A 27715-nucleotide genomic window follows, 5' to 3' on the forward strand; every position below is an offset into this window, starting at 1 on the left:
GTCCTCCCCAGAAATCTCCAGACCCCAGCGTTGTGAAAATACTCTATTTATTAAAGACTGGCAGAAGGAAGCGGGGTTCTAGGTTCTGAATGGGAAATCGAGTCCCAGCTCTGGGTGAAGAGCCGGGGGGGCTGGAGAAAGGAATATGGGTCAGCACGGCCACCTGGGAGGGGTCACAGGTCAGTGGCCGGGCCCCAGTCATAGCCGTCCTCATCAGAGGACTCCGTATCTTGAGCTCGTGTAAACTTTTTCTTCAGGGCCTCTCGCCCGTAGGTCCTGGGGATCAGGAAACAGAGGAGAGGCTGTGGGCAGTGGGGAGGCCTGAACTACCCTTACCTGAGGCTGACTCTCTGCTACGCACAGTGGGTGTGGACAGAGACGAGCAGGACTGCGCGTTTAGGGGTCAAGCCTCCTTAACAAACTCCTACACACCCTTCAAAGCCCCATCTCATGTCCTGTCCTTCCGGAAGCTTTCCCAGTCCTCTCAGGAAGTGGGCCCTGACTCCGTGGGGTGGGATTGGCCCTTCTGCTTTCATCTTGCCCACTAGGCTGGGAGCACATGAAGACATAGCTTGATTCTAGGTCCCTTCATCCCCTGAGCCTGAGTCCCAGGAAAAGGGCTGAGGGGCTCCAGTCTGGAGTACGGGGGCTTACCGCACACTGTCCTGTCGCCTCTGACCGTGGCGGGGGTGGTCGTCCACCTCAGAGGGGGAGAAAGGAGGTCAGCACTTCCCCCAAAGTGAGAGAAACTGGGATGAAGAGCACCCCCTCCCCCCAACTCCCCACCTTGGCCCAGGCAGTGCTGCCACAGGCTCTCTCCTCAGCTCACACAGGTCTGCAACTCCTCTCTAATTTTTAGTGAGAAGATATGCTGGGGACAGGGTGGGGGTGGGGGAAGGCCTTAGCTGAGATCCCCTAGCCTGTCAGCAGAGGAGGAATTGGGTTTCCCATCTGCAAAATAAGTTCGTGTATGGAAAGTGCTTAGGATAGTGTCTGCCCCATAAGCAAGCTGCTATGGACAGTTGAGCAGGTTGGGTACTGCACAACTCCAGGGAGCACATCATAGATTTGTGCATTTTCACATTTAACTAAAGAGGGCCTGGAGGAAGGGGTACCTTTGTCAAATTTACAGAAAGGCACTGTGGGGGGTGAGGGAGTCTTACAAAGAATAAATACTATGTAAATGTTTGTTACTGGTAAACACCCAAGTCGTATGGGCTGGAACTTGGGTAAGCACACTGAGTTTGAAGAACCACCTTGTGACATCAAGATTGATCTATCTCATTGTATCCCAGATAAGGAAACACAGTGGTTGAAACATTTGTTTTAAGTTGTTCAGTGACTCAGGTTCTAATAGCCTAGGTTTCGGGCTGAGATACTGATCTCAGCAGAGAAGCTTCTGTTTGTCGACATCCTGTGGGGAAATAGGCTCCCCGTGTGTCTCAGGCCCCTCCCAAGACCCCTGCCAGGGCCACCCCCGGGCCCTGCTCACCTGGACCCCTTGGGGACCGGAGGCTCTCCTATGATCCCGCGGGCTCTGGGGCTCATCTGCCAGCACGGGCTCGGAGGACCGGGCCAGAGCTGGCGCGGGGGGACCCTCGTCCACGTCCGTGTGGGGCCCACCCTCGCCGTCTGTGTAGCCCTCGCCATCTGTCTCGTAGTCACTGTTGACCCGGCTGTCACAGCTCAGATCCGCAGAGCTGTCGGCCAGGCCGCGGTGAGGAAGCTCTAGGTTGTCCTCCGAGGAGTTGTCCAGCTGCGGGGCGGGGTGGCCAGGCTGAGCCAGGACCCCCGAGCCAGGCCTTCTCTGGCCTCAGACCAGATCCCCGACCCAGGACACCAGCCTTCAACCTCAGTCCCAAACCAAGGCAAGACCCTGACCTCAGGTCAAATCTTGAGCACGGACCTGCCCCCAGCCCTGACCCGGTACCTGGTCCTCGGCCGTCCAGATGGGCCGGGTCTGCTGCTCCCGGATGATGGCCTTGAGCTCCTGGTACCAGCTGTCACTCGTGCCGTGCAGCGGGATGGTGGCTGTGGGGAGGGGGTATCAGTGCGGCAGAGACCCGGCCCAGGCCCCATCGTCTGCCCGGGACCCCCAGCTCCCAGCCCACCCGTGAAGAGGTGCTCGCTGTGCTTGCGTAGTTTCTGGGCTTGGGCGTAGAGGCGGCGGCTGCTGCGGCGGGAGGCGGGCGCCAGCCACTGGCGTAGGGCCTTGAGGGCCGGGCGGCTCTCGGGGGCGCAGAACACCACGATGGGGTAGTACTGCACGTAGTTGAGGCGTTCAACCGCCGACGGCGTCACGTCCAAGAGCGCATGCTTGTTCTGGGCCCAGCCCGCAGAGGGGGCGGGGGTGGGGGTGGGGGACAGACCACGGGGAGAGAAACACCCAGAGACAGAGAGGGGGGCGGGTCAAGAGGCAGGTGAAAGATCAGCTGATCAGAGATGGAGGTGAAGGCTGGGGTCAAGGTGGACCCCAGCCTTGCACCGCAGGCCGGCACGTCAGACGGGGGCTGTGATAGCCCAGGGGTGGCCCCCGTGTCCCTCCCAAGCCCCCACATCACAACTCCTCCCAAGGGGCGCTGTGGGAGTCCCTGCTGTGCAGCGTGGGGCGAGAACAGGAGGCCTGCGCCTTGGTTCCCCCCCTTGAAATGGGACCCACAGCAGGACCCTGCTTACTTTCTCCGCAATCACGCGCACGGTGTCTAGCTTGATGACCTTGGAGGGGCTGTCCGTCCTCAACACACTGTCTGTGGAAGGGAGAGAGAACCCGGCAGCTTCAGAAGGGCGTTCCCCCAGCTGCTCAAATTCAAGCCTACCTGCCCCTCCTCTGCTCAAGAACCCACCATGGCTCCCCATCGCCCTGAGAGCAGTCCTAACAGCAGCAGCTCCCCTAGCCATATGCCTGGCGCTCACTGCACTCGGTCACCCTTGCTGACCGTGGCCGACACTGCTACTGGCCCATCAGGCAGACGGGAAACAGCCTCAGGGACACAAGGTCACTGGCTCAGGGTCAAGGAGCCAGAAAGGGGCAGGGCGAGGAGCCTGATTTAGAGTCGGTGTTCCAGACACTGGCTCTCCCAGACTTGACCCCAACTCTAGGCCTTTGCTCAGACTATGTTGAAGGAAGCTGCTCTCCCATCCCCCATCTGTCCTCTAGGACTTGAGATGGAGCACTGCTTCCTCCAGGAAGCCCTCTAGTATAGCCAGGCAGCTGAAGGAGGAGACACGCCCTGCCCTGGGGGGACCTAAAAGGAAGGGGGGTACACAACTTTACCTGTTTTTTTTTTTATTGTTATAAAACGCACATAACATAAAATACACCACCTCAGCTGTCTCCAGGCGCACAGCTCCGCGGCACGAAGCACACTTACGCCAGCCTGCAAACACCCCCACCCTCCATCTCCAGAACGTTCCATCTCCCCACCTGGAGACTCTGTCCCCAGGAAGCACGGACTCCCCAGCCCCTGCCCCAGCCCTGGCTCCCACCATCTCCTTTCTGTCTGTGTGGACGGGACTCCTCTGGGGACCCCCTGGGAGTGGGGACCTGCGGGATGTGTCCTTCTGGGTCTGGCTGCTCTTGCTGAGCACGGTGTCCTCAGGGTCCCTCCACGTCGTGGCAGGTGTCAGGGTCCCTTCCTAACACTGGACCGTGTTCAGCGTGTGGACGGACCGCACCGTGTTTATTCATTGGCCTTGAGGTCTGTCCACAGTTTGGCCGCTGTGGACAATGTTGCTGGGAACTTGGGGGGGCAGGTACCAGCGGGAGCCTGGCCTTTACTTCTCTTGGGTGTAGACCCACACGTGCACTCGCTGGCTGGGTCCGATGGTGACTCTGTGTTTAACTTTCCGAGGAGCTGCCAACTGTCTTCCCCAGAGGCCACCCCCCTGCCTTCTCCCAGCCTCGCCTGAGGGCTCCGACTTCCCACAGGCTCACGGACACTTGCTCCGTTTGACGCTATGGCCCCTCTCGGGTGTGACTGGGCCTCGCACTTCCCTGATGACTAGTGACGTCAGCACACCCTGGCCCTCTGAACCACACCCAGGAGCCGCCTGCTCCCAGCACGTTCCTGTCCCGCAGGCCCTGCCTCCCGGTTGCTCTTGGAACAGCCTCCTGAAGGCTGCTGAGCCCCCGGGGCAGTGAGGAGGCCGAACTGACACAGGGCCTCGCTCCTGAATGGCTCACACCTCCTGCGTGCCGGGGTGGAGGCGCCGCGCTCCCTCACTCGGTCCTCCCGCCGAGCACAACACACCCCATTCGAGAGACGAGGAAGTGAGGTCTCAGAGAGGGCAAGCCACCAGCTCAGGGTCACCCAGCCACGAGGAGCGGGAAGGGACTTAAGGACACTGATCCACTGGACTCCCTGGCATTGCCTCGAGCTGACGGGTGCCCACCTAACGGCCTCACTCGAAAGCCGGGCCAGAGGACCCGCCAGCAACTATCTGCAAAAGCCCCTCCACCCTCCTCCGGGGGCTCCTCCCCGAGATTCTTGCCGCACGGTGCTATGAGCCGAGGCTTTATTAAGTGCATCCGCTCTGCAGATACTTCTCTCTGCGGGAAAGCAGCCACAGGCACTATGTCAATCAGAGGGTGTGGCTGCATCCCAATAAAACTTTATTTGTAGATGCTGAGATTTGAAGTTCATTATCATTTTCACGTGTCACAGAATTTTTCTCTTCAACCATTTAAAAAAATGTGTAAATACGGGCACGTGGGTGGCTCAGTGGGTTAAGTGTCCGACTTGTGATTTTGGCTCAGGTCATGATCTGGGGGGGGGGGGCGTCGTGAGATCGGGCCCTGCACCGGGCTCTGCACTCAGCGGGGAGTCTGCTTGAGATTCTCTGTCCCTCTGCCCCTCCCCCCTCGTGTGTGCGCGTGCACTTTCTCTCTCTCTCTCTGTAAAAATGTGTAAATACCATTCTTAGTTAGCAGGCTGTATAGAAACTTAGCTGATGGGCCAGATGTGGCCGGGGAGCTTTAATTTGCTGACCCCCTACTCTAACTTGTTTCTGTAGAGGCTAATTTTGGGTCTCCTCAGGGGAGCTTCTCTATCTAGTTCGATGCTGGGTCGGTAGCTCAATAAATATCTCTTCACCATACGAAGGAATGGGTGGCAGGTGGGCTGCCTGGTGAGCTGTGTTAAGAAGGATTCTTAGACTCTATCCAGACTAAGAGTGCCAAGACTGACTCAGGACGTCCGGCCCCCGGCATTAGAGGGGTGCTGGTGACTCATGTGTCTCATGTTTCCACGGGCTGTTCTACCTCTTTCCCCAAACAGCAGCAGCAGCAGCAGCCCACTCATCAAGCTGCTTCGGCCCCAGCGGCAGGCCAGGGTTGTCAAATGACCCCCGCAACAAGGCTGCCGTAGGACCTGTGTTCTCACCTGCGATTTCGAACTGGTCAGGCATCTCAGCAGTCAACTTCTGCATCGCAATGTCTGCCACGGGCCCCAGGATCACCACTGGGCGCTTGAAGCTGGCTGAGGGGCAGAGAAATGGCAACAATCAAGGTCCCATTTGCAGTGAAGATTGCTAGATCTAGCCAGGCCCATGGCCGCCCAGCTAAAGACTACATCTCCCAGCGTCCCCTGTAGGCAAGGACAGCCATGTGACCACATCCTGGCCAATGGGGTGCAAGCAGAATGGATGTGTGCGGTTCCGGGCTGTATCCTTCCGGGAAAGGCAGGAGACCTCGTCACCTTCTTGACCCTTGCTCCTGGCTGGAATGTGGGTGTGGGCGCGCCATGTTGGACCATAGTAAGGCAGAAAAACAAGACGCGAGGAGACCACCGTTGTCTCTTACTTTAAAAAGAGGCGTCTTGTCTGTCTGCAGCTGTCACATGGGGTCTGTTAGAGCAGCTGAACCTCACTAACTCAGTGGTCAGCAAACTACAGCCAGGGGGTCACATTCGGCCCACTGCCTGTTTTATAAATAAAGTTTTATTAGAACACAGTCACGTCCACTTGTTTCCTCCTGTCTCAGGCTGCCTTCCTGCAGAGCTGCGTTGTTCTGCAAGAAATTACCTGGCCCACAAAGGCGAAAACTTCGTCTTTGACCTTGTACAGGAAGAGTTTGCCAACCCCTGGATTGATGGATACACCATTTTAGCCATGAGGAAACGGGCACAGAGGGCATCCTGGCAAGAGGAAAGCGGGTAACCAGCCCCTTCTTTGTACCCTGACTCTGCTCTTGTTCTCCTCTTCTGGACTCCAGGCCTCTCTCTCTCTCTCTCAAAAACTCGATACATTCAGGTGTCTAAATATTCTTTGGTCAAAATTAAGTTGGTGGCCTTTTATTTTTAAGTCTTTCTCAAAAAATAAAAAATAAGTCTTTCTCCTCTCCTGGACATTGAGCAGCAACTAAGGAGCAGCTCAGCCCATTCCCATCCCTCCGGCAGGTTGTGTGGTTTTTTTAAGGCCTCTGCACTTGCTGTAATTCCTTCTCCCCCGAGGCCATGGGCAAGGGCTCGCTTCCCTTCCTGCCGCCTGGATGGAGCCGTCTCCCCACCAGCCCAGTGCTCAGACGAAGGATCTATGATCTATGTGCTGCTTTTGTGTGTATTTCTAAATATTTGACTAATTTCTTACGATTTTTAGCTTTTTTAAATTCATTTTTAAAAATATACATAACATAAAATTTACTATTTTACTCTACATCTTAAGATGTCCAGTTCAGGGGCATTTAGTGCGTTCACACAGCTGTGCAGCTGCCAGCGCTGGTTTCAGGACATGCTCATCGCCCCAAAAAGAAATGTCTCCCTGTCAGCCGTCACCCCCTGCCCAGCCCCCGGGCCCCGCGCGAGCCCCCTTCCCGTCCATGGACGAGCCTGTTCTGGACGTGTCACACACGTGGACTCACACGCCATGGGGCCTTCTGTGTCCAGTTCCCTCCCTGAACGTCGGGGGCTCGGGGTCCGTCCCCGGGCAGCGCGGGTGGGCGCCTCGCTCCTGCTCGTGGCAGAGGGACGCGCCTGTGCGCGGGGCACACGCTGTGTGTCCCTTCATCTGCTGATGAGCGCTTGCCTGTTTCCACATTTGGGCTGCGGTGCACACGCGTGTGCAGGTCTGGGTCTGACACCTGTTCACAGCGTGCGTGTGTTTTAAATGGTGTCTGTTTAGCGCCAGCAGCAGCCACTGAATGTACAGCCCCCGCCGGCTGTGCCGCCTGGAGCCACGTGTGGTTGTGGAGCACTTCACATGGGGCTCGTCGGAACCACGACGTGCTGTGAGTGCAAAATACACCCCGGATTCCAAAGACGGTGACACACAAAACGGGACGTGAAATATCTCACTCGTAACTTATAATTGGATTATCTATTAAAATACTTTGGGGGCGCCTGGGAGGCTCAGTTGGTGAAGCGTCTGCCTTCGGCTCAGGTCATGATCTCAGGGTCCTGGGGTCGAGCCCTGTGTCGGGCTCCCTGCTTGGAGGGGACGCTGCTTCTCTCTCTTCCCCTCCCCCACCCTGGTCACTCGCGCGCGCGTGCTCTCTCTCAAATAAATAAATAAAATCTTTAAAAAAAATAATACTTTGGATACGTTAACAAGATAAATTATTCAAATTCTCTTTAACCATTTCTTTTCTGAGATTATGTATGTCGTTTGCATATTTCAATTAGAAATAAATATTAATTATTAAGGAAAGAAGCCCTTTCCTGTTTCCTTTGGTGCCCTACAGTGACTCAAAAGAGGTATTTTTGGTGGGAGAAGAGAGGTAAGAACAGGGGCTTCCAAAGGCTGGACATGGATGAACACTTGGTCCAGAACTTCCGATAGTATCACGAGCTCCCACCCCGCCCCCGCCCTGCCCTGCCCCAGGGACCCACCTTCTCGCAGCACCACGCGTTCATACGGCGGGTAGTGACCCTGCCTGGTCAGAGCGGACAGGTCCTCGCGGCTCCGATGGGTGGTCTTCTTGGCTCCGCGCCGAAGGCCCCGTAGCCGCCAGAACTCAGCCCGCGCGCTGGAGCCCACCGAGGCGCCCGACCCAGCCCCCACGGCACGCTGGGCCTCCTCCAGGCTGGCCAGCTGCTCCGCCCTGGGGAGAAGCAGGGGACTGGTCACTGAGGGCGGCAGAAACGCAGCCCGGAGACGGTGGGCAGCGAGCCGTGCCCAGCGCCGGCGGGGAGGCCGAGGCGGGGGGGGGGGGGTGCCACACCTGCTCTGGTTGGGGATGATGCCCCGCTCCTGCTCCCGGAGGTCGCGGCCCATGCGCACTGCCAGCCAGTGGCCCCCGCGGGCACGGCTCTGCCCGGGGCCGGGGCACAGCGTGTCCAGCACGTGGAAGACATCCCCGCGGGTAAAGCCCAGGCCTGAGGGCGGGCTGGCCTCCAGCTCGAAGTGCGTGCGGATGTAGAAGGAGTCGCCCACGCGAGACTGCACCATTCTCCGGAAGACTGCGGACAGGGGAGACTCCGTGAGCGCCCAGGCTGCCGCCCGGCCCCGGCCCTCCTGGCCACACACACTCACTGTCCTGCTTCCGCTGTGTCACCAGCTCCACGTCCTCGCCCGGCGGCAGCCCCAGCAGGAACTGCACGGCCTCCTCTCGGGTCAGGTTCCGGAACGGCACATCATTCACCTGGCGGGAAGGGGGCGCAAGATGGGATGTAGCCCTGGGGACCCCCTCGGCTGGGCATCCCAGCTCCGCCCCTGGACAGAGCCCACTCCCGGGCGGAGGACGGCGGGGAGCGGATGTGGCGCCGCGCTTGCAGGGCGAGGGGGTCAGGACAGGGAGGAGACTGAATGTGGGCAAGATTATAAAACGAGTGTAAGCAGGTGACAGATGTGGAGGAGGCAAGACAGGCCATGAAGGCACGACGCGGCCGAGGCCGTGGCCCAGACAACGCGGTCGGGACACGGTGAGTGCAGCTGGGGCACGAACGACAAGATTACGATGTCGATAACGAGGCCGTGACACTGATAACAAGCACGCATCCTGGACATGGTCATCACTTGGACAACAAGGTCGTGACACCAATAACCAGGACGTGACATGGACAAGGCCGTGACCCAGACAAGCTGTGCCCCAGTCAGCAAGGTCGTGATCCAGCCAACAAGGTCACGACCCAAGCAGGGAGGCGTGAAAAGGTTCAGATGCCCTCGGGGGTGTGGCCAGTCCGAGGGGTGGGCACCGGGGAGGACAGGCGGGCCGGGACAGACTTGGGTGCCACACCCACCGCCAGCTGCCCGGGTCACCTGCAGAATCTGGTCTCCCTCCTGGATGCCCTGCCCGTCGGCTGGGCTGCCCTCCTGCACCCCCGACACGAAGATGCCCACGTCGTTGCCGCCGGCCAGCCGCAGCCCAATAGTTGTGCCCTTGGGGAAGCGGACTACCCTGGAGTCGGGGCTGTACCTGGGAGGGGAGGCAGAGATGGGGTCAGGCCCGAGGGGGGCGGGAGGGGACATGCGGGACGTCCTTGGGAGAGCCCCCACCCCCTCTGGGCCTCAGTTTCCCAAATAGCCCCGCACGGTGGCTGCATCGACCCTCTGGTGACAGAAGACAGGACCGTGTGCTAGGGAGGCGGCCCTGGGTGTGCAGGTCTTGGGCAGTGGGCTTTCTTTCTGGGGACATACCCGCGGTCCTCCACACTCTGGCTGCTGGACACCCTGTAGATGTCGTAGCTGCTTTGCCTCGGGGAGTCTGAAAGGGAACAGCGGTGTCTTTCCCCAGCACACAGACTAGTCCAGACACCACACGCTGCCCAACGGCCTCCCTGCCCCACGGTGGGGTCACCCAGCCCCCCATCATCCCCAGGGAGCTGTCCCTGACCTCTTAGGCCCACGCCAGCCTCTCCCGCCCTGCCTGGCACAGCCTCACTGGCTGGGATCAGAAAAACCAGAGGGATGCTCAGAGTCACCACCCTTCCGCCATCTGCTCACCTGGTTCCGAGATGGTTCTGGAATCCACCGAATCTTCCCGCCGAAGTGGGGGGCTCTCCCTGGAGGGGAACAGACTTGGGGTGAAGTGGGGGTGGATGCTGAGACGCGACTATTGGAATTCTAACTTCTCTGCACCCAGGGTCAACTCCTGGTTCTGCTCCTTCCTCACTGTGAGACCGCGGGGCCACTGCTCTCTCCGGGCCCTGGGGATGGCTCCATCCGCCACATGAGGAGGCTGGGAGTCGGTCATCCACCCCCAAATCCTACAGTCCCAGGTGGCTCCTCGGGGGTGACCCGCCAAGATCGCACATCAGAAGCGCCCTGCCAAGCCGCCCCAGCTCCCGACTCTCAGACACAGTGTGAGGACGTTTTTACTGGCGTTTGGAGCTGCCAGGCTCCGGGGTGATCTGCCACACAGCCACAGATGACAGACAGACCCCTGCCTCGCAGATGCGGGAGGCCTAAGCAGGGCACCCGTTATCTAATTCCCACGTGTTGGGCACTTAGGTTTTTAGGCATTGAGTTGTGTCCCCTCAAAATTCATCTGCTCGAGTCGTAATCTCGCGCATCTCAGAATGTGATGGTTCTTGGAAATAGGGTCGTTGTGGGTGTCATGAGCGGAGAAGAGGTCCTACCAGTAGGAGTAGGGTGGGCCCTGGTCCCTTGGCACTGCTGTCCCTCTAAAATGGGGATATTTGGACACAGACGGACATGCACAGAGGGGAGATGATGTGAAGACAGAGAGGAGATGGACACCTCCCAGCCCAGGACTGCTGGGGGCTACTGGAAGCTTCCAGAAGCTAGGAGAGCGCCCCACCCCCACCCGCGAGCCTCAGGGGGAGCGCGGCCCGTCCCACGCCCTCATCTGCCATCCTAAGCCCCCGTGTCTGCACCCGTTGTTACAGCCGCCACAGGACACTGATGCAAGGTTGTTGCCCCCTGTCCCCATCTGTGATCATCGTCATAAGCAACAAGCACCCCCCGATCCCTGCAGACATCCGTGGCTGCTGTGCCCCCGAGAAAATCCCTAAACGGCGCCTTATGCATCTTGGAGTCTTCTGGGATGTGTTGTACAATTCAGTGCTTTCTGCTTTAAAGTCGATCCATGTCAGGTTTTCCTGGGACCGAGAACCCAGAGCCAGTCCTGGGGGCCAGGAGAACTATGGGTGGACGGGGGAAGCCTCTTCCAGGCAGGCCACCAGGTGGAAAAGTTATGCTCCTCCTGCTCGACCATTCTGGCCGATGGGGGTACATACCCGGGGGAGTTGGTTCGGCTGGCATCCAAATTCCGTTGCATGTGCTGGGGTGGCGGTGGGACATGGGAGGGCGGCGCCTGAGACAGCTCTGAGCCGAGGTCCGAGATGTCTGCAGGGGAGAGCATGTCCCCTCAGGCCCCCGGCCCACACCTTCCAGACTGGACCCATTTCACAGAGGGGAACATCAAGGCCCCTTACAGCAAAGGGGCCTAGACCGAGTTGGGCTCAGCCAGGGCCTCCAGCCCTGACTTACTGTGTGGCCTTGGGCAAGTTTCTGTCCCTCTCTGAACCATTCAGGGCCAGGCTCTCCAACCCCCACCAGGCTCTGCCCAGCACTCTCTGCCTCCCCTACTCTCCATTCAAGCCCCAGGGCCTGCCTTCTGGGCCCTCACCGTCCAGGAGGGAGCTGTCACTGTCACTGACGGCCGGGGGGATGTTCACCAGGAACTGCCCTCGGTCCCTGAGCACCAGCAGTGTCAGCTTCCCTTCTGACTTCTCGATCAGTCGCCGTGTGTCGCTCAGAGACAGATTCTCGCTGGACACACCATTGATCTAAAAGGGCCAGAAAGAAAGACAGAAGTGAGTTAATGCAAGATCGGGGATACTAGAAACAGGTAGCTTGGGGGGGAGGGGGGGATTAGAAACACACAATCCCCAGGAAGTCATAAAAACAGCCATTCTCAAGAGGAAAGAATAGAATTGGATTCCTCCTGCTCTGAGGAGATCATGCCCAGAAGTGACCCCACAAGAATTCCAGAATCGGCCAATTTATTGAGGGGTGGGGTGGCACTAGGGGAAAATTAGAAGCAGGTTGACTCCCCATCTCCCTAGACGGGGAATTTCTTGGGAGACACTAGGAACAAACAGAAATAAGTCTCACTAGGGGACAGAGAGTAGATAGCTGAAGATACCAGAAGCAATCTGTAGGAGGGACCAGAAACAGACATTTAGAGGTGCGTTAGAAACATAATTTGGGGAAGGACTGTCCTCTCTGGGCCCTCCAGAATCCCTTTCTAACATTTCTGGGCGGGGGTGTCTGTTTTCATTCACCCTGGGGATTGTGAGTTTGTCATCCCCGAGCCACCTGTTTCTAGTGTCTGCCCCAAACCACTAGAAACAGACAATTCCTCGGGGTCACTAGAAACAGGTAACTCTGAAGAGGCTCTTGAAGCAATCAGCTGGGAATGGTTTGGAAATCATCTACTAGGAATCACTAGAAACCAATTTTCAGGAGAGGGGTCTAGAAAGAAATCAGCTCTGAGGCAGAGCCGTGCCTGTAAGCCTGGCCTCTGGACCGACAGCACCGACCTCCTAGGACGTGTCCTGGAATGAGCGCCGTGGCCAGCGCCCCCGTGTGATTCCGGGGATACTAGAAGCCGACATTGGGCAGTGTTAGAGCAGAGGATGCGGGCGGGGGCTCCTGCGTTGTCCTCGCTAACCTTTGGGTAACAGGCAACACCCAGCAGGCAGAGGGCTCCGGCCAGCTCTGCCGACCTTGCCCGTGGCTGGGTCTCCCTGTCCCGCCCCCGACGGGAAGCCTGGGCTCACCTGTAGGATGAGGTCTCCTTCCTGCAGCCCACGGTTCCTGGCGGCCAGGCCCGAATCGGTGATGTGCTTGATGAAGATCTGACTGCCCAGGGTGACCCCGAACTCTGTGGGGGAGGAGGGAAACTGAGGCAGGGCCTGGGGTCTGGACTGCGGGCTCCTCTCAAGGTCAGACTTCTCACCTGCCCTTGACCCTCCCGCCTGCCTGCCAGGCCACCAGCCGGCAGGGAGAGCTCAGGCTCGGCTCCCTCCACGCCACCCTGGGACTGTTCTGACAACCCGCCCGCCAGGACCCGGACACAGAAGGTCACAGGCAGGGGCCTGGGAAGCAACAGAGCCCTGGCCCCCGCTCCCCAGCACCCGGCTCCCATCACCACACAGAAGCTCTTCATGACATCACCATCAGTGTTCAGGATGTGACTCTTTTTTTTTTTAAATATTTTATTTATTTATTTGACAGAGATAGAGACAGCCAGCGAGAGAGGGAACACAAGCAAGGGGAGTGGGAGAGGAAGAAGCAGGCTCCCAGAGGAGGAGCCCGATGTGGGACTCGATCCCCGGACGCCGGGATCACGCCCTGAGCCAAAGGCAGACGCCCAACGACTGAGCCACCCAGGCGCCCCAGGATGTGACTCTTGCTATTAAAATCCCAAGGTGGGGGGTGCCTGGGGGGCTCAGTCGGTGAAGTGTCTGCCTTCGGCTCAGGTCATAAGCCTGGCATCATGGGATCGAGTCCCGCATCAGGCTCCCTGCTCAGCGGGGAGCCCGCTTCTCCCTCTCCCTGCTCTTGTGCGTTCTCTCTCTCTCCCCCTCTCAAATAAATAAAGAAAATATTAAAATAATAATAATAATAAATAAAATTCCAAGATGGGGACAGATGTCCCAGTGCCATTTGTCACATCATGTTTAGAATTCTAAGGTCACAGTGCTGCCATTGAGTCGAGATGGCGTCAGAGGTCACACCCCTGCGCTGGTATCACAAAGGGAATTCCATTATCACGACACTCTACCCAGGTCAGTGTGTTTCCTGGGGCTACTCGGAATTGCCACAGACTTAGTGCCTTTAAAACAATACCAGCTTGTGATCTCATAGTTCTGGGCTCGGAAGTCCTAAAACCCAGGCGTGGACAGGGCTGGTGTCCCCGGGGCCCCAGGGAGACCCGGCTCCTGCCTCTTCCTGGCCCGCCAGCCTCCCCGCCATCCTCCCCGCCAGCAGCGTGGGGTCTGCCCGTCTCTGGGCCTCCCGCCCTCTGCCTCCCTCTCGTGAGGACCTCGTGAGGACACCGGGAGCCCAGGGTCACCCCCACCCCCACCTTGGGGCCTTGACAGGTTTCCCTCTCCACGTGAGGCGACACGTCCCAGGTTCCGGGGGGGGCCAGGACGGGGACATGCGTGGGGGCCTTTATTCTGCTGAACCACACAGCACACGGGACGGGGTCAGGGCCGGGCCGGCGCCGCTCTGCGGGAGCTCTGATCCCACAGATGCCAGCACGCCCGGGCCACGTGCTCACCGTCACTCTCTCGCCTCCGCACCAGCACGGACTTCACGGGCCTCATGTGCACATCCTGCCGCGGCAGCCGCTTAAAGCCAGACACCAGGGCCAGCCCGTTGGCCTCGGAGTTCCCAGCGGGGCTCCTGCGCCCGTGGCTGCCGGCCCGGCTCCGGCGGCCCGCTCTCGGCCGGCGCGAGCGCTCGCCCCAGGAGCGGCCGGAGCCGCTGGATGTGTCGCCTTCATAGCCCTGGCCGTGGTCAGCCTCGTCGGAGTCCTGATGTCCCCGGCCAGACGCGCTGGCCTTGGCGGTAGGCAGCTGGATTTTCCGGGGACGCTTCACCGTCTGTTAGGGGAGTAAGGGGAGGGCCAGCTCAAGGCTCTGACCCATCCACTGGTGGTCCTGGGGGACCCTGGCCCCTCTCTGGGCCTCCACGTCCAAGCTGTGAAATGGGGACAAGATTCCACTTGCTCGTAGATGCTTACACTCAGACTGCCCGTGGGCTGCAGGACTGGGAGAGCCACCTGTGCCAGGGGCTGCCCCTCCCACCTGACCCCCACTCACAATGTTGGCCACCTTGATGCAGGTCTTGAGTATCTGAATGGCAAAGGTGGAGGTGACATTCTCCATGGAGACCCCGTTCACCATGACGATGTGGTCCCCTGTCCTAAGGGAGGAGGCTGGGTCTCAGGGAGCAGGCCTCACATGGGAGCCCTCTCCCCAGGCCTTCCCCTGGGGGCCCCTGGCACCTCCCCCAGTGCCCCACTTTGGGGCGGGCATCGCCAGTTCTACAAGGCCTGGTTCTAATTCACTGGTGTCCCAAGTCTCACAAAGACATTTATCCTTCTGGGCCTTAGGTTCCTCATCTTTAAAATGCGGCCAATCATAGATGCTTTATAATGATAAAACGCAACCACAGAACAGAAGCCGTGGCTGTAACGGGTGTCTCCATACCCCTCATTTCAACTGTCAGTCTCCTCTTTCTGCTATTCTCCCCCTCTTTCCCATCTGTGTTTCAACATCTCTCTCTCTCTGAAGCTGTTCCTTGATTCCCAGCTAAGCCAGATCACCCGTCAGCCACTCAGGTCCCAGAACCATTTCCCCCAACTTAACTCCCAGGAGCCTCCTGTTCCCGAGGGCTCAGAACACTGGGTCTCCTTCCCTCCAGCCACAACAGGTTTTCCAGTCTTTTCATTCCAGGAATGCCCTGGGGCCACTGTGACCCTGAGACCTACACTGGAGGACCAGGAAGTGCCTTGGGGAGAGGCAGGGCCACATCGCCAACTCTGTCTGCTGCCAGCTCTAAGCCTTGTGGAGGCAGAGCTGGCAGGCGCCAGGCACTTTCCCGGCTCCTAGCTTCGGCCCGCACGGGTCCCTCCTCTCGGCCATCACCCCTGCTGCCTTGGTACGCACTGCAGTCTGCCCTCCGCTGGTCCCCCGGGCACCACATCAGACACAACCACAGATCCATGGGGCCGGTCTCGGCCACCAGAGACTGCAATACCGAAGCCTCGCCGGGGGTCCTAAGAGAGGATAACATATAGGATGAGCTTTGCTTCCCGTGGGGACAAAGGTTCTCCCCTCCTGTCGAGCAGCCCGGGGTCAAAAGGACATTCCTGTTGGCACCCGTGTGGGGAAAGGGAGGCCTCACCTTGCAGAGCGTGGCCGTGTGCTGTTCCCAAATGGTCAGCTCTTCCATGTCCAACACCTGACAGGAGGGAACGGAAGGCGGGCGTGAGGCCATGGCAGGTCCACTGGAGCACTCAGGGGTCCCCTGCCCTGGGTGGGGAGCCCGGCTCTGACACCCCCATGGTCCAAGCCTGTGGACAAGTGGCTACCTCTCCGGGGGCCTCAGCTTTTGTATCTGCAAAGTGGATTTAAGTCGGGGGTTCTCAATTAGGGACCATTCTGCCCCCAGAGAACATTTGGTAACATCTGGAGGCATGTGTGGTCATCGCAACTGGAAGTACTCCTGGCGTCAGGGAGTGAGGGCCAGGGGTGCTGCTCGACCCCCCACAGAGCAGGGCAGCCCCCCACAGAGAACAATCCAGGCCCAAACATTCATGTGCCAAAGCTGAGACCTTGGTTTAAGTGAACCAAACTGGTAAAAGCAGAGAAAAGGCAAGTGCCTGGGGGGGGAAACCAAGCAGGGGATGGGGGATCAGTGGCTCAACGGATCCATGCCTGAGGGGATCAAGTCTGGGGGGATCCATGCCTGGGGAGGGTCAGGCTGGAAGGATCGATGCCTGAGGGGGTTAAGCCTGGGGGACCCACGCCTGGGGGTCAAGCCAGGCCCGCCAGGCAGACGGAGTGCTCTCTGCTCCAGCCACCCGGGCCTCCTCGCTGTTCCTCCAACACCTGGGGCCTTTGCACGCACTGTTCCTTCTGCCTGAAACTCTCTTCCCCCGGATCTCCACCTGACCCCTCCCCAGGCCGCCTGCTCACACATTACCTTATTGGCGTGGCCTCCCGCCCCCCTCATTTAGAACAGTAAGCTCCTCCCACTCCACAACGGACCCCCTTACCCACCCGGCCCCAATACAGTTGCCTAATTCATACAACCTGTGACCCCTTGACCTTCTCTAGATTTTGTTGATCTGTCCATCTCCCCTCTCTAGAAAATCAGATGTGGAGGGCAGGGATTTTTGTTTATCTTGTTTGCGGTGGAGTCCTGATTCAAAGCCGGGTTCAACAGCTCTTTACAGAAGGAAGGAAGGAAGGAAGGAAGGAAGGAAGGAAGGAAGGAAGGGAGGGAGGAAGGGAGGGAGGAAGGGCAGGCAGGCTTTCCTTGTGCTGGGCACGGTCCATGAACCATCTCATTTAATCCACTCATCGAAGGGAGATTCTATTCTCCCCAAGCCACAGAGGAAGAGACTGAGGCACAGAGAGGCAGAGTCACCTGCCAAGCCGACAGAGCTGATGGAGGTGGCCGCTGGGGAATGTGGAAATTCCAGATTATTTTCAGTCCCCTGCGATAGATGAGAGTGCAAGGCCACACTCCAGGACACCCTGGGGCGGGGGGGGGGGGGAGGCAGAGAGGAGGAGCCCACCCCCCAACTCCGTGGCCCTATTTCCCCGGGGGACCTGCTAGAAAGGACGCCCCTCCCCAGCCTGGTACCACGGGCGGGTGACTCCCTCGGCAGAAAAACCCTGCACCGGCCGCTCCGGTGTGTTTTCTTCATGGTTCCCAGGAGAGCAGCATTCCTGGCTCCCAGAGAGGGGGGAGGCGGGCGGGGGGAAGAGGAACAAAGCCCAGGGCGGGGCCTCCCGGGCACTCCTGGCTCTGCAGTTACCCGGGAGCTGAGAGGGCAGCTCTCACAACCAGGACTCCAACCCCTTGGCTGGCGGGGGCGGCGCCGCTCCCAGCCTCAGCTTCCCCTCTTGTAAAATGGGTGACCCCCATCCCCGCTGCCCGTCTTCCAGGGCTGAGGCGCCGGAGCGGGACAAGGAGAAGCCACGCGCCAGAGGCAGAAAGAGCCTCTCTCCCAGAGACGCGCCAGAGGTCCTGAGAGAGAGGGGAGAACGCCGACTTTCCTCCTTTGCACGCTGATAAGAAAACACTGTGCCATGCTGGCTGCCAGCCAGGGCTTTCCATACACTCACTCGTTCAACCCTGACGGGCCCTAGGATGTAGCACCACTATTATTCCTACCGTAAGGGAGAGGACAGAAAAGCCCAGAGAGGTCCAATACCTTGCCTGAGGTCACACAGCAAACCGTGGACGCAGGCAGCCCATCCCACACCTCACTCCTCACCACAGGGCCACAGCACCCTTCTGCTTAATTAATTTTTCAAATTAATTTTTCAAAAACAGAATCTTTTTACCTGGCTTTGACTGTACACTTCGAATCAGGAAATGGCCTCCAGAATTTTGATTTCCTGGCCTTATTTTAAGAAACAGCCCCAGGGAACCAGGGCCCCTAGAGGGACGGGGCAGGTGGCCCAGGCTTGCCCCGCCTTGCACAGGTTTGCCTCCTCAGCGGTCAGAGCCCTTGACTAGAGCCCTGGGGGCCCAGCCTAACCGCACAGGCCCCCTCAGCCTGGTTCACCTCCACGGCTTTCCCTGAGGGACCCCTGTGCCTAACACACTCCCAGGATCTGTGCACAGCTAGCCCTTGCCACTCGGGGTCTCAGCTCAAAGCTGCCTCCGCAGGGAGCCCACCTTGCCCAGCCAGACTTCCCTGGCTCCCCCCCACCCTACCGTGTTTTATTATGTTTTATTCATGGCTTCCAAACCATCTCAAACTATCTTGTGTAATCATCAGTTTGCAGGTTTCTGGTCTCTCCTCCTGGGCTGTGAAGGCCGGATGAGGCTGTCTCTTTGCACACTCTGGCGATGGCCACTGACACCTCCTGGCCCTGCGATGAGCCTCCACTCGGAGCACGAGCTGTATTTCTCTCCGGCAAACTCCTATTCATCCATCACAGCCCCAGCACCACTGTGTCTCCCTCCAGGGAATGAGCCTTCAATGGCCCCGTACACACATCTCACATCCCTAATTACTGGAATCTGGGATGTTCCTGTCCACCGTCTCCCATATACCCCTCTAGTCCGGGGCCTGCTGGTGGGCACGGCTGGGGGCCCTGGGATCCCAGCATAGTCCCCACAGGACCAGTGGGGAGACAAGAGTTTGAGGAATGGGTGAATGGTGACAAAAGAAAAGGTATATTCAGCCAGGAACTCAACCGGGTGTGTCCAGAATTCCTAGACCCCCTCAGCCAGTGAGACCCATCGGGTGAGCTGAGGGGGCGGGGCCTGCACCTGCGTCCCCACCCCGAGCCCCAGGCCTGTGACAAACAACGGGGAGAGGAGGAGTCACCCAGTGGGGGCAGGTCAGGTGGTACCAAGTCACACAACCCCAGGCACCAGGCTCAGGGACTGTAGTTCTCTCTCCCCCTCCCCGCCCCCACCTCCGGGAACAAAGGTGGGGGAGGTGGGGAAGGGGGCCACAAATAGGCGACATGGGGAGGGGATTCTGGAAGCTGTTTCCCCGCAGTCAGGAAGAAAGCTGGCAGGAACCTGAACTGCCCGACCTCAGGACTGGGGCGAGCCACAATCCCCCTACGGCCTCAGTTTACCACCACCCCCCCCCCCGCCGTGATCTCCCACCCAGTGCGGCGACTGTCAGTTCCAGCTCCATGCCTGGAGGGTGATGATCCCCCAAATAGAGACACGGAGATCCCCTCCTTCCCAGCAGGCTTACTCTTGTGTAAAAGGGGGTCTCGACCCCTATCTGCCTCCCCTGTATACAGTAGGTGCCCAATGCATGGCGGTTCCTTCTCCAGCAGCCTGTCGCATTTACCGAAGCCACCGCAGCCCACAAAAGAAGCCACAGCTGCCGGTGCACCGTAGCTCAAGCTTAACTCGACGCGACCCCCGGAGCCAGGCGTCAACATCTTTATGGGGCACCTTTACGTGCCAAGCGCTTAAAACACATTTTCCTCTTAGAATCCTCCCTACACCCTTCTTTAAAATGAAGAGCACCAATATTACAGGCGAGGTACAGGGAGGCTTGATTCGCCGGCCCAAAGTTATACAGAAAAGGTAGGATTTGAACCCAGGTCTACCGGGTAACAGAGGCAGGCCTTGGGGACCCCAGAGACAGGTTTTGGAGACCAGCGGGCGCGAACGCCCCTCACTGCGCAGCCTCGGGCTAGCCACCCTTTTTCCTCTGGGCCTCAACTTCCCCATCTGTAATCTGGGGTGATCTGGGGTCCTGGGTCCTGGGTCCAGGTCTCAGGCCCCACTCCAGCTAGATCCCCTCCCCCTCCCGCCGTCTGCGGGCTACTCGCCTGGAATCTCACCGCCATGGTCCACCCCCTCGGGGTCTCCAGCGCCCCTGAGGGGCCTAGAAACGGTCAATCGGTCCCCACCTTGGAGTGAGGGAGGAGGCTGAGGAGGCTGGCGGCGGAGAGAGCGCCCGGCCCTCGCCCTCCTCCAGCCCGCTCTGCGGCTCCCGGCAGCACCTGCCCCTCTTCCTCCTCCTTGTCCCCTACCGGCCCCGCCCCCGCCCCGACACGCCTTCGGGACGCCGCGAAGGCCGCCTTCGCCCCTAACCGCAGGATCCAGGCCCCGGCGTGGGAATACCAGGCCGGGTTTTCCACCCAGCTGAACACCTGCCGGCCGTCGGGGCCGGAGACCGGCCAGACAGGGCTGCAGTGAAGACCCGGCAGAAGTTCCGGCCGCGTTTCCGAACGGAGCCTGTGATTAGACCTCGGCGGACTGGGTACCTTTCGAGGTTGAGTTGGGACAACTATTGCAACAGGGGCAGGTTGAGTGCCGGAGACCTCCAGAACACAGGGCTAGCCTTTCTCGCGGCACCGCGTCTTCGGGAGGTTTAGCCCCGTTACATACGGGGGAAACCGAGGTCCGGTGAGGTCCGAGGCTCGGACTTCTGATGCCGAAGGTGCGCGGTTACCGCCCCTAAGGCCTGGCCCTAAGGCCGAGCTTGAGCTCCTTGTTCACACCCGGCACTGGGCTGGGCCACCAGCTGAGGAGGGCGGGGCTGGCCGGAAGAAATTCTTCGAGCTTCTGGGAGCAAAGGTCCGGCGTCCTCCCCAGCCTCAGAAGGTGCTATCTAGGAATGAGGGGGCCAGGGCAGGAAGACCTCTCCTTGCGGGGTGAGTAAGGGAGGAATCACCAGGATGGTCGGGGCTGACCGTGGCTACACCCACACATTCCTTACTGGTCTCTCTCTATACACACACCCCGAGGCCCAGCTGTTCCTGTGCCTTGCCTCATCCCAAGGTTGAAAGGGCAAATCTGGGCATAGACACCTTTCCCAGCCTCATCCAGTCAATTCTGGCGGAGAGGAATCCCGCCCCCGCCGTGGCACCGAAAGGTAGAGAGGAAACAAGGAAACTAGGGGATCAGGAAATGCTTCCTGGAAGAGGGAGAATTGCGCTGGGGTTTTGAAGGTTGAGTAAGAGTTTGCCAAATGAACAAGGCAGACAATATAATAAAAATCTTTGAGGCCCTCAAAATAGACTTCTTACCCCGCCCCACTGCAGTTCTCCCCAAAACACAAGTCCGCAGAGCCCCGTCAGCCAGCAGGGGCTCTCAAGCGTCTCCAAAGCTCTCCAAGACAGTAAGCCTTTGCAGAAACCCCTCTGAGGACCTACTGGAAACCTCAGGGCTGGAGGGAAGAGCTCAGTTTTTCCCAGTGTGATCTTTGGCCACCGGCAGGCAGTTCGAAAAACCATTTTAGGTTGAACAAGGTCAAACTTTTTTTTTTTATATATATATACATAGCCATGTATTTGTTTTAATGAGTCATCGGAGAACATAAACAAGCTCCCCACGGACACGCGTCTGTGGGTGTTCGTGGCTGTGAGTACTGGGGAGTGGCCCGTATGTGGGGAGCCCCTGCTCTCCTCCGGAGCTCAGCACCGTTATCTTTGGACTAAATGGGTTCAGTCTGTGGTAATGAGGCTCCTGGCTCATTTCGTGAGCGTTTGCTTCGCTCCAGTTGCACAGAATGAGACCCACGTGTCCGCGGGGCAGCTGGGCCGAGGGGCGAGCCTGACCGGCAAGAGCAGGATTTGGCCCCGGATTTGGCCCCGGATTTGGCCGTTTGACCCCACACCCCTCACTCTCTACCAGCGTTTCTCACTGTAGGGGAATTTGCCCGGGGGGGGGGGGGGGCGCTTGGAGATGCCTGGAGACATTTTGTGTTGTCAAAACAGACTGGTGCTCCTGGCTTCAAGAAGGTGGAAACCAGGGGTAATGCTCTGCACTCCACAGGGCCCAGGACTGTTCCCCACTAAGAATGACCTTGCTGCAGATGTTAATAGCACTGAGGCAGAGAAACCCCACTCTAGACCACTCTCAGAAGGGGGGCCACCACCCCAAGACACGTGGTCTTCTTCCAGCCACCCAACATTCTGCCCCCCCATTCATGCCCTGCTCAAGAACTCTCAATGGCTCCCTAGTACCCATCAGACGACCCTGAGCTCAAATGCAGGTATTTTTTTAAAAGTAAGCTCCACACCCAACATGGGGCCTGAACCCACGACCCCGAGATCGAGTGTCCCAGGCTCCACCAACCCAGCCAGCACACGCAGGGTTTTGAAAAAGGGCGTGGCCTGTGCTGCCCCACTGGCCAGAGGAGCTCGCCTTAAGCCCGCTATTCCACCCCCCAGCCAGATCACTTTAAGGAAACAAAAATCTGCTTTCCATCAGTCTACTTCATGCATGCATTCACTTTTTATTTGGTCATTAATGCAACAAAAATGTCTCAAGCCCCCACTATGCGCCAGGTGAGCAGGAACCCGTCGGAACTGACTTCCCATCTGAAATGTCAGTGCTAAATTCAACCAAGGGGGGCAGTGAGGGCATGGCGTGAGGGAGAGGGGGAAGGGAGGAAGCCATGGAAGGTGGAGTCCTGGAAGTACCCCTGGGATGATCCTGGTCCATCTTTCCAAGTGCCTAGAGGGAAACTGAGGCCCAGAGAGAGAGCCGGGGCTGGACTGAGGCCCCCGAGAGTGGTGACCACAGGAGGGGGGAGAGCCTGGGGGTGGGGGCTCAGATAGGGGGCTTGGGGCCTCCCTGGTAGAGGCTGCTTTGCTGGGCTGCAGGAGGCTGAGGCCATAATCTGTGGCCTAACGTGTGTCATTCGAACCCAAGACTGCCCTGGAGCAGCTCCGCGGCCTGGCCGCCTCCGGCTTGTTCATTCATCTGCATGTACTGAGTGCCCACTGTGTATGCACGGGACTGATGCCACAGACCCAGGAAAGCCAGACAATAATCGAATCATCACACAACATGAATAAAAAGTACTACCTAGACTTCTGAGAGCATTGGCAGGGAGACATGTCAGGGGCTGGGGGCTCAGGGAGGGCTTCCCCGAGGAATGGCACTCAAAATAAGAACTGAGTTTAGTAAGAGTGACCTAGGTGAGACGGATCCAAGCCGAGGAACAATTAGACCTGAAGGAGATGAGGGAGGAGCCATGGAGAGATCTAGGTGTTTCAGGTAGAGGGCACAGCCTGTGCAAAGGCCCTGGGGCGGGACTAGGCCTGGCATTTTGGAGGAACAGGCCTGTGTGGCTGGAGCAGAGTGGGCGAGCGGAAGAGAGGGAGGAGGGAAGGGAGGGCAGAAAGAGGAACAAGGAAGGTCGTGCAGGGGCTTGGGGGCCAGGGGAGAGCTTGGGCTTTTACCCCCAGGGAGGTGGGAGCCCTGGAGGGCAGTGGGCAGAGGGGGACCGAGATTTGGGTGCTCGCATGCGCCCCCCTGGTGGTCACTGAGGGGAGGACGGACGGTGGGGGCCTAAGGCAGGAGCGGGGGCACCAGGGAGGTCAAACCTGGGGGCCCTGCAAGGTGTGGCTTTCAAACAAACGAACAAACACGCATTTTATTTCGGAATCATTTCAAATTGTTGGAAAAGTTGTAGATACAATTCAGAGAGTCCCCAAATGACCCTCACTTGGTCTCCTCCAACACTAGCATTTTCCACGACCGCGAGATGTTGTTAGAACTAAGACACCAACATCCTACGTCACCATTAACCGAACTGCAGACTGTTCATGAGCGCGCAGAAGCGCACGCGCGCGCACAGGCTCACACAAACGCACAAACGCGCGCACACACGCGCACAAGCGCGCGCACACATCAAGAATGCCGACATGAATTTGCAGATAGACAGTAAACTAGACAATCACCGCCGGGCAATAAGCAACAGTCTCCGTTGGACAAAATTCATTTGCATTTCTATGGACCGGAATCACCTGCCCTGCTACAGCTTTCCTCTAATTTACAGGGCTGTGAAATGGTTCAGAGGCGAGAGGAAGAGCAGATAGTTTTAGAGGGTACCCCAAAGCCTGGCGTTGACCGGATGCTGAATCGCTCTAGAAATGCTAAGGAGCTATGGAATGTCCTAGAGCTAAGGTCGCAGCTTATTAACTGCACATTTATTTGTGGGACTATTTCTGGAAGATCCCTTCTTCCTGCTGGTCTGCGAGCTCTACCCCTATAGTTTCCCATGCACCTAGAACAGTGCCTGGCATGCAGTAAGTGCTTAATGAATGAATAAATAGCTCCTGGGAAGCCGCCTAAGAGTCTGAACAGAGGAGAAAGACCCGGGCTGTGTACCTGGGAGGACACATTCCGCGGGGGGCGGGCCCAGCCAGAGAGCACATAAGGATTGGCAAAGTGGGGGTCGTGGGGGAGGTTTAATGAGGGACGGTTGAGGGGAGCTGGCCTGGGGGAGAGGTGCAGAGGCCAGGCTGATAACAGCGACAGTAAGCAAAGGTGGCAGGGGTCTTGGTCCTATCCCCAGGTGTTACACAGAAAGACAGAACCTTGATATAAACAGCTTCCCGGGGAGCCCCTCCAGCCTTGGGAACACCATAAAATCACCCTCGTTTTCCCCCACTGGGACCTCTAGTCCCTCCTGCCTGGGAGTAGAGAAGGAAGCGAAAGGAGTGCCCAGGCCAACCTTCCTATGCACCGGCTCCACGCCACGCCCGCTGTTTCCACTTTTGAAGCTGCCCCATGATACTGCTCAGAAGTTGGAACCAGGTCCCCATCTTATACAGATGAGGAAACTGAGGCAGGAAGGGGGGGGCTCTGCTCTTCTGCAGCAGAGCTCCCTCCCAGGGCTCCGGCTTCCTCCCATCTGGGGGTGGGGGTACCTTCTGTGAGTCCCCTTCCAGCTGCAGCCCACACTGCAAGCTTCTAGAAGAGTCTACATGCCCCTCCTCACCTTCCTTACCCCCTACACCACAGTGCTCTCATTAAGATGCCCCAGGACCCCCCATGTTGCCAAGCCCTGGGGCATCCCTCCCCCCTCCTGTGCATGCTGGTGCCTGCTGCACCCTGAATCTGCCCCTCCTACCCTCACCCCTCCCCATCCAGTCATGAGGAAAGCATTGGACAAACCCAAAATGAGGTGCTTTCTACAGAATCCCTGACCATCTCCTCCAAGCGGTGAAGGTCAAGGAACAAGGTCACAGCCTGGAGGAAGCCAAGGAGGCCTGATGACTGAATGGGCTCTGTGGTCGTAGATGGGGCCCCGGGCACAAAAGGCGATTCCCACGCTCTGATTACAGTCTGCAGCTCAGGGCAGGGTGATGGAGGGTGTTGGTGTCAGTCCTGACAATGCACCGCAGTCAGGGAAAATGTGAGTGTCGCAGGAGACCAGGTGAGGATCATGGGGGGATTCTCTGAATTGAATCTGCGACTTTTCTGTCAATTTTAGATGATTCAAAATAAAATGTTTCTTTGTTCTAAAGCCACATCTTGCAGGACTTCCTTGTTTGACCTCCCTGGTCCCCCTGCTCCTGACTTCACCCCCCTCCCCCCGCACTCCGTCCTCCCTGCAGAGGCCACCAGAGGGCGCGCGTGAGCACCTGAGTCAGGTCCCGCCCTCCTCTGCCCACAGCCCTCCAGGACTCCCAACTGCCTGGGGTAGAAGCCCAAGTCCCCCCTGTGGCCCACAAGACCCTGCATAACCCGCCCTGTCCCCTCCCTGCCCTCCCCTCCTCCCTCTCTCCCCGTTACCCACTCTGCTTCAGCCACACAAGCCTCCTGGCTGTTCCTCCAACATGCCAGGCCTGGTCCTGCCCCAGGACCTTTGCGCGGGCTATGCGTTCTGCCTGGAATGCTCGTTCACTAATAGTCACTTCCTTCATGTCTCCTCAAATGTCACCTTCTCAACAAGGCTCCCTGATCTTTCCACTGGAGGTTGTAATATACCTCTGCCTGTTTCACTCCTGTCCCAGTTGCTTTTCCACATTCTCCCCTCAGTGAGACTGACCAGTCTTTAACCCTGGATACAATTTCCTTCCTCATTATATCTCCTGTTTCTTGAATGTCTTCCTCTACCAAACACAGCCCACAAGAGCAGGGATCTCCGTTGGTCTGGTTCCCTGCTGAATCGCCAAGGTCCAGACCGGCACCTGGCACACAGTAGGTGCTCGCTAATGCAAGTTCACTCCCTGGGCAGCCCCTCCTCCCAGCGGCATCTCCCGCTAACCTCAGCCCATTCCAAAGGGTGTCAGGCTCCTCCCTGAGCAAACACTGCTCGTCTGGCGCAAGGCCAGGCTGAGGAGGAAGAACAGGAACCCAAACGGGCCTCAGCGGACTTTCGCCAGAACTCAGGGCCATGCGGAAGCCCTGTGCCACAGAGGCAGGACTTTTACAAGATGCTGAGCCTGGAGTGTTGGTGGGGGTGGCAGGGGCAGCCCCCAGACTTCCTGCTCTCCTATATGCCTGACATCCCTACTTTACTGTGCAGCCCTGGACAAGTAGCTGCCCCTCTCTGAGCCCGAGTTCAACTTCTGTCTAATAGAAGGCAGATGGGACATTGCAACTAGCTTGGCATTCTGAGTTCTGGTTTTGGGTGGGATTGTTTACCCCAACCCCCCATGACTGAGAATCGATTACCCACACCCTCCTTTGCTGCTCTCAGCAGCCCTGGGTCGTGCCAACTTGAATTGTACCCATTTTATGGAGTGGAAAATTGAGGTTTTGATAGGGAAAGTGGCTGGTGGCTAGATCTATCTGACTCCTTGGGTTTTCTCTCCAAATCCCAGGCAGGGGGGATCTGACAGTCAAGATATATCCCCTTCCAACCCCACAGACTCCAGATTTGAAGTCTCTCCACTCCCTGGGAGTGACCTCCAATTCCAGACCATCTATATACCAGAGAGTCATATGCCTGTGCCTGCCTGGCCCCAGAGGGCCCCTCTCTGTCCCAGACAAAGAAACTTGAGGTGCAATCGGATACTTGGCTGGCCAGGAAGCTCTCTTTGTCCTTACTTTGGGGAGCAAACGACCCAGAAAAAGCTCTTCCTACCCCACTCTGTCCTCTGCAGGCTCTTGGCTTCCTTTGCCCTGGGGACCATCGGCACCTTGCCCACAGGAGGCTCAGCCCACCCTCCCCCCTTCTTGCTTTTCTCCATTGGCAAGTTTTGCCCAGAGAAGGAATCAAGACAACCGAGATAAGCCCAGGGCCCAGGGCCGCGGGACCCCTCCCCAGCCCCCTGCAGGTCCCAGCAGGTGGGGGGGGTATCACTGCCAGGGAACTTGGGAGTGTCTTCAGAAGCTCCAGAAGGAGCGGTCTCACCCGCCACCTCCTTACCCGGGCCTCCCCTGCTCAGTGTTGGGGGATTAGGGAGCAGCCTGTGCCCTGTCTGCCTCCCCGGCACCACCTGGGCCAACAATGACCCTTTTAAGTCTCTGGCTCTGGCGTCCTGGGCAGGTTGCCAGGGGCAGTAACTGCCAGCCAGATAATCCCTTAGAAACTATGTCAAATGTCCACACAGGAGTGTCAGTTTCCTGCTTTCTGGGCAGTAGAGGGGAGGTGATGGGGGTCCCTGGACCCTGTGGTGGGGAGCTCGGTCTGTGCAGAGCAGAGCAGGGCATGGGGGGGGTACTTACCTGTCTAGGAGGCGGGGTGGCCTCTGGGCAGGCGGCAGGAGCCAGGGCTTGGGTGCCCGCCTGGCATGGGGTGGGGAGGGGCCCTGAATTTCGAGCTCTGTCCTCCCCACTTGGTTCCCCAACTTTTCCTCAGCAGTTCTGTCAGTGGCAGGTGGAACCAGCAGGA

The 27715-nt window shown here is 58.4% G+C and overlaps 1 protein-coding gene across 2 annotated transcripts; it reads right to left on the bottom strand.

Annotated features, from left to right (window-relative positions):
* Window positions 1-30: 30 nt before the first annotated feature.
* Window positions 31-27715, bottom strand: TJP3 (tight junction protein 3). Of its 2 annotated transcripts, none has more exons than XM_045804380.2 (21): window positions 27550-27715; window positions 15820-15876; window positions 15582-15691; window positions 14733-14835; window positions 14189-14513; window positions 12681-12784; window positions 11525-11684; window positions 11133-11241; window positions 9877-9935; window positions 9571-9637; window positions 9193-9349; window positions 8467-8575; window positions 8156-8393; window positions 7824-8035; window positions 5382-5477; window positions 2677-2747; window positions 2112-2322; window positions 1931-2031; window positions 1493-1756; window positions 655-701; window positions 31-276 (listed from the first exon to the last, which is right to left on the bottom strand). In XM_045804380.2, exons 2-21 carry the CDS (start codon window positions 15865-15867, stop codon window positions 174-176), a joined length of 2694 nt encoding a protein of 897 aa, XP_045660336.2. In that variant the 5' UTR covers window positions 15868-15876; window positions 27550-27715; the 3' UTR covers window positions 31-173. The 2 variants fall into 2 exon arrangements, with proteins under 2 accessions (XP_045660336.2, XP_087723517.1); XM_087867391.1 differs by lacking the exon at window positions 27550-27715 and adding an exon at window positions 19962-20148.

Source organism: Ursus americanus, chromosome 14, assembly GCF_024610735.1.
Source record: "Ursus americanus isolate L20-20 chromosome 14, mUrsAme1.1.p, whole genome shotgun sequence".
NCBI classification, from domain to species: domain Eukaryota; kingdom Metazoa; phylum Chordata; class Mammalia; order Carnivora; family Ursidae; genus Ursus; species Ursus americanus.